Below are 11,564 nucleotides of genomic sequence, written 5' to 3'. Positions count from 1 at the left end.
TTTGCTGAAAACTGCTGTCACGGGAGAGCCAGCAAAACTACTGAAGAATTTGACTGTTCAAAAATATCAAGTGGCAATTGACATCTTGGAGCTGCAATACGGAGGACTACTGCGTCACAAACATCTTCTCCTACATTTTCTGTAGGAAGCTGCCGGATATCACCAACAGTACTTCGCCTGCAGCATTACAAGAGTTCTACATCAATGCTCAAATGATTTTCAATGAGCTTATGTCACTTGGATGCGAGATGGACAATTTATCAACTGCTGATGCTATCGAAAGCAAATTGCCGTTCCGCGTCGTCAGGAAAGCTTATACCCAAGGATGCAGAGATACGCCGTACAAAGCTAGTGAGTTGCTGGAGATGGTTGGAAAAATTTCGAGATCGGAGAGTTTGCTGGCTGCAATCAAACCAACAAATGAGCAGCGTACAACTACAATGGCTGTGCAGAATCGTCATGGTCAAGGGAAGAATTCGATGAACAATCGTCAGAAGGAGAAGGTCAAGAAGCCGTGCAAGTATTGTGTGGAAGAACGAATGATGCATCATCCAATGGACTGCCGAAAGTATGCTACGAATGAAGAAAGGAAAGTGAGAGCTGGTCAACTACAACTGTGTTTCAAATGCTTGGAAGCTGGACACGTGGCTCGAGACTGCAGCTGGAAATGCAAGGAATGTCAAGGAAAACATCACTTCACCATGTGTCACAAGAGGGAGCAACAAGGACAAGGACGTCAACAACATCCAAGGAATGCTGGACACAGGTAAATCTCAAAGAGTTACCCGCCGAAAACGGGAGTTACCCGTCTCTTTTGGGAGGATCCCATCGGTTCATGGGATCCTCCCAAAAGGGTCCGGTAATTCCCGTTTTTGGCGGGTAACACCCGTTTTAGCCGGGTAACTCCCGCTTAGGCATTCGGGGAGCGCGCGGGAAATCCTGTACTGCACAATTTCCCTGTTAGCCCCAATATAGCCCCCGTTGTGGGTAACTCCCATTTGGACTGGGTAACTCCCAAAATTCACGGATAACACCCACCCCGTCTCACAAGGGAACCAAGTTTAGCATTCATCTCAGAATTTTTTCTAAATTTGCTCATTTATAGTTTTGAATACGGGCTGTCTCGTGGGGTATTTGGTTTTCTGCACAAATTTCTAGAAATCGAGTTATGGGCTGTTTAAGTGATTTCAGTACTAATTTCTCACTTTTAGAGTGAGTTTTTGAAAGGGTTAACGAAAGTTTTTCGGCATTTTTTGAGTGTGAATCGTATTTTTAGAAGTTTCTCCACAATTTGAAAAAGTTTTCTCATATTTCAAAACAAATTTTTTTTTTGGAAACATTTTGCCATGGCCTTTGCGAAATTTTACATTTTTTCGAAAATTTTTTTAATGCTAAAATGAATTCTAAACGTAATGAGATGATAAAATAAGTCTTTTCACAAGATTCTGTAGCCGATATCCATTTTGAAATCCCAAATAAGTGGTTTCTTCCGAAACTTCAATGAATCGTAGTCCTTCGAAAATCACCCAGTAGCACTCAAATTGTGTAAAAACATAGATATACATACTTCTTGACAGATTTATCACTGTTCTGCAACCAATATGGTCAAATCGAAGGATTTCGACTGACATTCTTATTGGATATCTTTCGAAAAAAGTCCAAAATGAATTTTTCAATAAATCGCTTTTTCGAGCTTTTTTCCCACTCAAATAAAAGAGCAAATATACTTTTAACTTTCGAAAAATGCAAATCATTTCTCCAACATCCAAGAAAAAAAAGAAAAAAAAAGAAAATGGACAACGAGGGAATCGAACCCCAAACTTGTGATTCCTATTCATCCCCACACAGGTCCTGGGCGCGCATACGCATAATGGATGGGCGACGGAGGACGCGCCGATGAATTGGGTACAGGGAAAGGACGCCGGTATGGGGCATATACGGGGCATATGGGGCACACCGCCGCCGCAAAGCATCTCCTCGCCTGGCTTGCTGGCACTCGATGAAATGAACTAAACCGTTCAGTGGGAGTTCCTAGAGATATCAATTGAGTGCTATTGTGATTTGATTTTGTTCAGGTCTTCCGATTTCGTACTTTTCCTTTATTATTCCATATTCTTTTATGTTTTGAACGACATATTACTGATTTTTTGAAACTCAATGTTTTGGTTTTGAAAAAGACTTATGGCAGTTTCCATTTAAAATTGATATGCAATCAAAAACAGAAGAAAATGGGAAAAAATTCGCTGAAAATTGTTTTTTTTTCACTTGTTCAAAAAATATGTCTCACTTTCACTTTTTTTGAAATTGCATGAAAAATCGAAAATTTTTATAATTTACACTTTGTAATTATTGCATACTTACCAACTTACCTTTTACTCCACCTGAAAATACGATTTTTACAATAATTACAAAGTGAAATAAAAAAATCTCAATATCACCTATTTTGGCGAAAAACATAGCAATTGACGAGTGAAAGAAAGAAAAAAGAATTTCGAGTGTCAATGTTTTAAATTTCCAGAGTTGCTGAAGTCAAAAACAAGTATTAAAAATTTTGTTCCTATTCTATAAACGTTTTGCCTTATTATCTCACCAAAATGAAATCCTAAAATAGGTGAAAATTTTTTCTGATCCCTTTTTTAGGATTCAGTATTCTTCTGGCCTGTCTTGAGGGTCTCCTATTTTTCTATGGGTCTCCTCCACTGTAATGTAATAAATCTCGCAAATTCAATAATACTGTATCGTCCTAATTTAATTGTCCAGTTCCATAAATGTCTAGAATATCCTTTTTTGAATACACCCTCAGAACTTTTTAAAAGTAACTATATATACTTTTTATAAGAATAACGTCAGTATTGCGAGAATTTGTTGTATTCCAGTTTGGGGACTCGTAGAAAAATAAGAGACCCTCAAAAAAGCCTAAAACAAAAATACGGAATACTGAAAAAGGGATTAGGAAAAATGTTCACCCTTTAGAATTTCATTTTGGTAAGATAATAAGGTAAGAAATACAATAGGAACAAAGTTTTAAATTCTATTTTTTTAATTTTCGCAAATTTGGAAATTTAAAACATTAGAACTCGAAATTCTTTGGAAAATAGTATTTCTTCACTCATCTGAATTTTTAGTAATATTAAAATTTGAGATTGAGAAAAATAGTATGAATAGGATGGTATAAATAATCTATCAATTCTAGGCGCTATAAATCCGAAGAAACGAAAAGTGGAGTCAGAAGAGAAAGAACTCCTTGTCGATGGCGCGATTTAATCTGTTTTTTATTGGTTCATCACTTCACACTTCACTTTTTCTTGAAGGGTCACGTAAACCTGTATTCATTTTTCAAGCTTTTTAAGGTGCCAATATGAAAAATAAAGTTCTCCCTTCAAAACCTACGCTAAAACTTCGGACTGAAATCACTCGGCTGAAACTGGCGAGCGTGTTCTAAAATTTTCAGGAATGTCTAGATAGGCTATCCTGGACATATCCTGAAAATTTCATCAAGATCCAAACTGACGAGGTGTTTTGGTTCCCTAGTAAGACCCTACCAATATACTGATAAACCGATAGCCCCCTCGCTTGTACCCCGTTTGAAAAAAAAACAAAGTTTTAAAACAACAGATCAAAAATGACAGGAATTTTCCAAACAACCTAATAATATCTTACATAGGAGCTAAGAAAACTTAGCTCAGACTCGACAGTGTGGGGGCACTTTTATCACAGGATTTACGGTAAATGAGGAATAAATTTGAAAACAAAACAGTTTATTGAGTATCAGATTTCAGTTTTACTTAATGTTTAAGCCCTTCATTCATTTTTTTTTCAAACTTCTGCGTCCTGAAATAAGTTCCAATTGATAAATACTACATGAAGAATTTTTCATGTTTCTGTTGTTAATTTTTTTTGAACTTCTTCTGGACAATCCATAATTGCTCTTTTGTCTGAAGAATTTAGAGATTTGGATTTTTCCGGCTTGTTTTTAAATCAAATCGAACCATCCGGAACATCGTCGTTTCCATTCTTCAATGGAGAAAATGCTAATTTCGATCTACATTTTTGTTGACAAAAACGGCTTCATTTGAATGAGATTTCTACTGGATTCCATGTTTCCTCAACTCACTATAATCTTCTTCATTTTATTTTTCCTATTTATGTTACCATTATGGATTCAAATTAAAAGTTCCAAAATGAGAAATCATGATTTGGCAATTGGTTTCAACGAAGAACCATTCGATAATTTTCGGCATTTCAATGGTTTTTATCCTATCTATTTTAGATTTTCTGAATTGATTCTTTTTAGATATTCTGAAGGTCGAAGAGGAAAATTCGTGTCAGCCATATGTAATTGGTTCAAGACAATTCGATTTGCTTGAACTGACTGCTCCAATGATGTAGGTTTTTGAAAAAAAAACCCTACGTATTTCATTTTTTTTTTCTGAACAGATTTTCGTGCAATTCACCAATGGGAAAATGGGCGAATTTCATGAATGGTGTATTAACAATTCATGAAAATTTGATTGAAAAGCGGAAAAAAGAAAACAATCAAAACTTTACGTTTGTTGTTTACCTGGTTCTCCAAAGACTAGAATTCTAATTTTAGATGTGTCTACACAGAAATTATAAAACGAGAAGAGCTTTTAAATGGAACGATATTAGTGGATGCATCAAAAAATGAAACTAACGTAGGGGCAAAAATTGGATTTATGAACAATTTTGTTTTCAGATTGAGCCAGGAATACCAACTAGAATAGATTTTGAGCAGTTTGTTGTTTTCTGCCGAGATCCATCAGGCTATCATTTTTATAACAAAACATGGTTCAATTTTCAACCGAAACTCGAAAAATTGGAATTTCGAAAATCCCAGAAAACCGATGGATTGATGGTTCTTATTGTAACTGGAATGTCTCATAATCAAGCAATGCGTCATCTCAAAAGAACCTTCAGTTTTGCTTCCAAACACAACTTTTTGTCATTTTCAATGTTTAATCAGGTCAGAGGTTTTCAAGAAGTGTTAGAGATGAGAACCACGAAATTTCAGAGGTCCATAGATAACTGGGAGAATTCAATGAAATTGTTTAGAACATGGAGAAAACCGAGATGTGTTACGTTTCTGCATTCTGACTCCGATAGAATCTCTAAACATTTTGGGGATAAATTTGATTTCCATTCACAACTCTACAACAATTTTAATCGTAAATATCTGGGTCATGTGGATAACTGTATCACAGATGGACGTGTACGATTCAAGAACTTCAGATCAGTTTTCCTACAGTTAAATGTTTCAGGTTACTGTAGAAGATGCAGTTTCGTTATGGGTCAATTCAACGAAAGCTTTTCACAACAAGAAGTTTTGTCATTTTTCTCTTCTTCATCTCGATGATATCGCTTCTCCTCTTGATGGAACATTGGTGAATCTGGATGAAGTATTAAGGGATTCATTTCAAGATTTGTTTGACGAAGGGATTCTTGCAAACACGACAATTATAGTTTTAAGTGGTGGATCCAAGAATAGGTATAAGAATAGGTATACCAACCGTGACGAAGTTTTTGTTTTTCAGCACTGTATATAAAACGGAAAGTGGAAAGATAGAATCAAAATATGGTCTGTTTCTGATTAGACCATCTGACCGGCTCCGAACAAAATTTCCAGGAAAAATTAGCAGTTTATCCAAGAACGTAGACAGGTAGATGATTTATCAATATTAATTTCTCAGTTTTTATTTTCAGATTGATCACAGACGACGATATATCTGAAACTCTGCTGGATTTAATGACCAATTTTGAACATTCTGAATTTCAAAGATCTCTTTTTGAAACCGAACTTTCCAGTAACAGAAATTGTGAAGATGCGGGTATTTTTGAAGACTTCTGCATATGTTCCAAAAGAGTTGAACTAGGAAAAAAAACTCAGTTTGTTTTAAATCTAAAATTCACAAAAGTTTATGGTTTTTCAGGAAGGAAGTTATGAAGTCTTTACTGAAACTAATAAGAAAAGAATTTTCTATGTTCAAATGCATTTCCAAGATTCAGATAGACACAAGAAACTGGAATGTTAGAAAATTTGGGTAATTACTTTTAATGATACACTTTTTTCTTCTTGTTTTCAGTCATTATTTTTTCCAATTCCATGGAAACTTGACAACTGAACGCATCAAAGAATCAGGAAGGTTTTCAAACTCGGTGAGGTATTTTAATTGTTTTAAAACCTCAAAATTCAAGTTCCAGACGGTATTAAAATTCCACGGTACAGCCAGATTCTCAACGCTAGCTATGGTAGATCTCGAACTCAAAGATCGTTTGAAAATGGAAAAATTAGAAACAAAAGAGAAGTATTTAGATCAACCTTTCCATTTATAATTTCTATTTGGTTTTTCAGAATATCCGACAAATGCTATCAGAAGATCATGAAGGCGTATGAATTCAACTGACCAATATTTTCCAGTTTATTTTTCCATGAAAAACTTCCCTTTTTTGTGTATCCCTCTGCAAAATGTTCCAAAATATGAATTCTCGTCAGTCCGAAAAGAAAACAAAGTCAAGTCTCTAGTGAATACAAACACTCTCTCCATTTTTTTTCGTTTCGGGCAGTGGCGGTTTTTAGAGAACTGAAATGATGAATATGACAAACAAAACTACATTATCGATGGTCCTTTGGGACGTTTCGAGTGAGTAAAAAGTGTTCCGCTCATAGTCAGAGTGTTTACAAAAGATAAAAAGGTTTAGTAGAGTATGGTATACTGTAGAGTGCACATATCTGTTTCATTATTCTTTGATCCCTTTCACAAGAAACGCCCGGATTCGCGGAACCGGACGGACGTTTCTTTTTCAATCTAATTATAGGTTTATACACTTTGGTTTTGAAGTCGTTGCAAAGAGAAAAAAAAGAGAAAATGAGAAATTTGATGAATTACTAGTTTGACAGGCACATCCGTCAGGGTACCTAGGGAGAAATGAAAATGGCAGGTCTGAATTGAAAATTTGTTTATTTCACCACCTCCATTTTTCGTTTTAGATGACAGACGAAATTGAACGTTTTCTTTTTTTGATGAAATCTTAGTAATAGGAAATTATACTCGGGAAAGACCGATGAGTCTTGAACCGTAAGTAGCTACTGCGCTGAAATTCGAAAAATTATTGTTTTTTAAAGAAAATACCAAACTAAATAAAAATTCATATTTGCAACGGGGTGGGACGGGCCGAATTTTTTTTAGAAAAAAAACTCGGCCCGGCCCGGTTTCAAAAAAAGACATGGTATTTTAAACTTCGGAACCAATAGAAATATGAACGAAATTTCTACCAAATTGCACAACTTCGAATATTCGGACCTTTTTTCAAATTTGAAAACCCCAAGCCTTGAATTTTCAAGTATGTCAGAAACTATGAAAACTGAAAGTTATTTGATTGAATAGATTTGCAAATACCATAAAAGCTGTAATAGAAGGGCTCTTATACTCTCAACTTTGAGCCAACTCATCTTGGTTTCTGTTAAAGATATGAAAAAGTAGTCAACTGATAAATTGTTCATCATAATATCAGTTAGCTCAAACTTGACAGTGTGAGGGCCCTTCTTTTTCCGGTTTCTTCGGAATACTTCAGATTCCTGTATGCTCTTTTTTGCAATTGCCAATATTAGAAGACCTCATTTCAAATGCGTCACAAATTCAAGGTTCTCGAGTACAATGATTAATTGAGTGCTCGTTTACCTGGCCTCCCTAGCGATTGATCATTTTTATTGTCAACTGATAACGATATTTGAATTCAAACTGCTCGTTAATTTCCCATATTCTCTGTCTCTGATAATACTTTAGTTCTCTGATAGTACTGTAGTTCTGATCTCCCCGCCTTTTTTTTGCATTCTTAACGTTTCACTTATAGTTTCTTAAAAGAAACACCTTAAAAGCACCTAAATTCTTCAAAAATATGTACACAACATGCACCAATGACGCAGTAGGGGAATACAATTTACGTAAATGATAATGGGTAAGAAGATAAAAACGAAGAAATGTTGCAATGTTTCGACGAAAGGTTTGGGAGACCTACGCACACAGAATCGCTGATCATCTGTACGTTGATGAACACTTTGATAAGGACGAAATTTCTATTTTCGATTCGGCAGTGAAGGCTAAATAGTTGCATTTCACTTGTCACGTAAGTCAGTTCCTCACCTAGATTTTCAAAAAAACTAATTTATTTTTCTAAATGTTAGTCATTTTCCTTTGATTTTGGTATTGTACATTGCTAATAAACATAGGAACATGTCATTGAGATTTATGCGTTTCCGATATACCTCTGATTCACCATTTTAAATGTATTTTAAGAACTAATTGAAATGGTAAATCGTATGTTATAAAAATACATAAAACTAAATCTAGGTTATTCTTTTTTCTGTGAATTCTTTGAATGCAAAGTTTTATAGAATTCATGAACATAAAGGTTTTTCCTGGAATTCCCTCTTTCCACATCCAATATATCTTCTCATCTCAGAATATCACTTCTTCTCAACTCTTTCCTCGTTTCCCGCTAATAGACTTTTCCCGCTCATCATAATCATCACCATCATCATCATCATCATCAATTTTCTTCTTCTTCTTTATTTCCCATTTACTTTTTTAAATACATATTTTAAACGAGAAACAGTGTCTGTGTCTCTTCTTCTTTCATATTATTTTCAAGATGTGTGAAGGCAGTAGAAAAAAAAACGACGACAGCAAACCAAACTGCGTCTGTTGGGCACAGACACACATGAAGGCGCGACCAGAGCTAATCGATAACAACAACAACAGGCCTTTTTCTGCTCCTCTTAGTCTGTAATGCTCTTATCTACCCATCCACTCTAAATCTCTTCTTCTCATGTACTCGCTACTATGGAAAACAAAAAGCAATAAGCGTTTGTCTCATACATCTTTTTCATCTCTCTAGTTGACCTTTCCCTCTCATTTCCTATTTCCTCTAACTGTCCGTCGTTTCTCTGCGTCTCCGGGGGCGAGAGAGTAGAATAGAGAAATGAGTGCCTGGCTGGGACACACGCAATACCCTTTTGCACAACCTGTTAGAGAGAAAAGAAAAGAGCCAAATGCTCCAGACGTTAAGACATATAGTGCAAGTTTGTTTAGAATCGTCTTCTTCTTCTTCTTTTTTGTTTGGTTTTTTTCGAAGGAATCAACTACAGTAGGCAGTTTGTAAAAATCAAGCTCGGAACAGCCAAAATAATCTAATCAGAATCTATAAGATATTTTGATTACTTTCCGGTGATATGCTTTTTTAATCAGTGTGACTGGAATGTTTTTCCCCGAAGCTTGCCTCTGCAGCTCAGAAAAGCAAAGTCTTTTGGCTTATACTAATCTTCTTATTATTTATTTCTTAACAATTTTAGTTCCACTGTTTTAGACTTAAGGATACGATATTAGAGGAAACATCACTTTTGGGGAGAAAAAACGAGCCAATTTATTCAAATTGACATCAATTGTCTTTTTTCGAGGGCTATTATAGACGATACTGCAATGATTGTCTTCGGATTGTGTTTAGATGTTATTTCTAGCGGAAATTGAACCCCAGGTGATTTTCTTATATCAAAAAGGGCCCCGAGACAATATTTGCCAATGCACTTGATTTTTTGGGTTAGATCTTCTACCCGTTGCCCTCTTCAGAATGACCATTTCCATACAAACAAAGTGATGTGCCGAATCGGCTTAGAACCTCATTGGTATTGGCAAAAATGGAGAGGTCAGACTAATCGTTTTTTTCTCTCTCTCTTTTTGGACACAGTCCATTTGCATTTCAATTTTGTCTCTGTTCTACTCCCTCCATTTCTCTCTCTCTCCCTCCACCCTCACACAGAAACTGATCCGATTTGCGCGAAATTTAACACCCTCGCCTCCCTAAAATCGTATGAAAATTTTCAAAATTTTGCATATTTGGTCATGTTTTGTGCTTTTCGAGATCAAAGAACTTATAAAAATAGTACCGTACTTCTGTGTTGATGCCAGTTTTTTTTTGGTTTCTTTCTTTAGTAGTCCAAGTTGTGACAGATGGATTATTTTTAATTTTGATTGGGTACTTTTGGTCGTTCAGGTCAAATCAATTTAATTATAACATTATTCTGGTACAGAAAAAAAACTACAGTAACCTAAAAATATTTTCATTTTCTAGACTCAATTTCTCGTTTTTCACTGCTTTTTCCAAAAAAAAGAAGATAAAAACTTTAAGGTTACGGTAGTTATCGCTGTGGGAGCTTGCGGCGTTTCTCTAGAATAATATGCCATTCAGGTCAAATAAATTTAATTATGATAGATTATTTTAAGAATTCTCAAGTTTTAGATTTGCCCAGAAGACCAAACTACTGATCACTAATCTCGACAAACCCACGCATTCTTTTTTCTTCTTATCCAATTTAAGTGATTGGTTCAAATCTTCAAGAATTTCCTACACATTTTCCCACTGTCTTCTTCTAAGCCCAGAATCTTCCCAACGTATTCCTAATCCTCGTTTGTGCCAATTTTTCAGTTTCTTCCACCATCATCATTATATTCGTCCCTAAGACTCTTCTTTCATTCATTTTTTTTTCTCATCCCATCAAAAAAGTCAACGTTTTTTTCTCGATCCACCACCACACCGCCGCTGGCCAAATTCGCACTTTTCTCACTTTTTGATGCATGAAAAGAAAGGCAAAGAAGGGGTTTTTGAGTTGGACTGGGGACTCTCACTTCACTTTCTCTGGAAGGAGCCACGCCCGACTTTTTTGGGTTCTTTCTCTTTCTGTTTCTGGTGGCTCCCTTCGGCGCCATCGCTTTTCTCGTTTTGTGGTCCTTCCCTTTTCACTCTTCTTTTTCTTCTTCTTACTCTTCTTCTTCTTCTTATTTTCCTTCTCTCTTCAAATGCATTTTGTGGCCATTTCTTCCTCTCTGCTTCACCTATTGCCATCCGCCATTTTACACTAATACTCAACTCGAAATGATATGAAGGTCCCCATTTCTCTCTCTTCGATCTCATATACTCGTTTAAAATTGCTACTTTGATGTTATATGATTACTTTGAAATCGAGGAACAGATATTAACTGAAGATTTGATTACTATCAATAAAATTTTTGAGCTAGTTAGAAATATAAGGTTAGGGTAACCATGTCGAAATAATATTTAAGACAAACTTGGAAAACGGACCCTACCATAGTTCCTTTTAGGATCAATATATTCTGATCAACTAAATTAGCCACGGTAGAACTCAACGAGTACTACAAAATAATACTATTTGGAAAATTGTATCTCGTCTATGAACAGAGTTTTAAAGGGGGACTCCGACTAAAAATTTTTATTGCATTAAAATGTGTTAAAAGTTATCTATTTTCCGAATATTATTGCGAAAAAATTCAAAGAAAATCCGAAATCTCCGAAAAACGGCGTTGAAAAGGAAGAAAATTCAAAAAAAGGTGCCGCCGGGGGACGAGGATTTTCAGTGAGAAACCTAGGCCACGGCAGCGGGTGCCTTTCCTACGTAGCAAATTTTCCGGATTTTTTTCAATTTCATGTCCGGCAGGTAAAAAACGTAAAAAACCACTGTCGGCGACTTGAAAAAA

General features: G+C 35.6%; 3 protein-coding genes across 3 annotated transcripts in view; all 3 read left to right on the top strand.

The window, feature by feature from the left end:
• CBG03374 overlaps nucleotides 1-2,546 on the top strand; it is a gene marked incomplete at both ends in the record, with an annotated part of 3,256 nt that extends 710 nt beyond the window's left edge. Inside the window, 4 exons of the mRNA XM_045235721.1 lie at nucleotides 146-766; nucleotides 1,061-1,064; nucleotides 1,658-1,865; nucleotides 2,521-2,546. Of these exons, the coding sequence (XP_045092372.1) occupies nucleotides 146-766; nucleotides 1,061-1,064; nucleotides 1,658-1,865; nucleotides 2,521-2,546 (859 nt within the window). The remainder of the gene's footprint in view (nucleotides 1-145; nucleotides 767-1,060; nucleotides 1,065-1,657; nucleotides 1,866-2,520) is intronic.
• A 1,635-nt stretch (nucleotides 2,547-4,181) lies between these two features.
• Nucleotides 4,182-6,351, top strand: CBG03373 (the record flags this gene model as incomplete). The annotated part of the gene is made up of 10 exons (XM_045235720.1): nucleotides 4,182-4,248; nucleotides 4,295-4,385; nucleotides 4,595-4,676; nucleotides 4,718-5,230; nucleotides 5,280-5,506; nucleotides 5,553-5,678; nucleotides 5,722-5,904; nucleotides 5,934-6,059; nucleotides 6,102-6,174; nucleotides 6,220-6,351. The coding sequence occupies 10 exons, from the start codon at nucleotides 4,182-4,184 to the stop codon at nucleotides 6,349-6,351; spliced, it is 1,620 nt and encodes a 539-aa protein (XP_045092371.1).
• Nucleotides 6,352-9,668: 3,317 nt separating this feature from the next.
• CBG26390 lies at nucleotides 9,669-9,974 on the top strand (the record flags this gene model as incomplete). The annotated part of the gene is made up of 1 exon (XM_045235719.1): nucleotides 9,669-9,974. One exon carries the CDS (start codon nucleotides 9,669-9,671, stop codon nucleotides 9,972-9,974), a length of 306 nt encoding a protein of 101 aa, XP_045098200.1.
• Nucleotides 9,975-11,564: the final 1,590 nt, after the last annotated feature.

Source organism: Caenorhabditis briggsae (genome assembly GCF_000004555.2).
Source record: "Caenorhabditis briggsae complete genome, chrIV, whole genome shotgun sequence".
In the NCBI taxonomy this organism is placed as follows: Eukaryota; Metazoa; Nematoda; class Chromadorea; order Rhabditida; family Rhabditidae; genus Caenorhabditis; species Caenorhabditis briggsae.
This window is presented reverse-complemented; position numbering and strand designations above follow the sequence as displayed.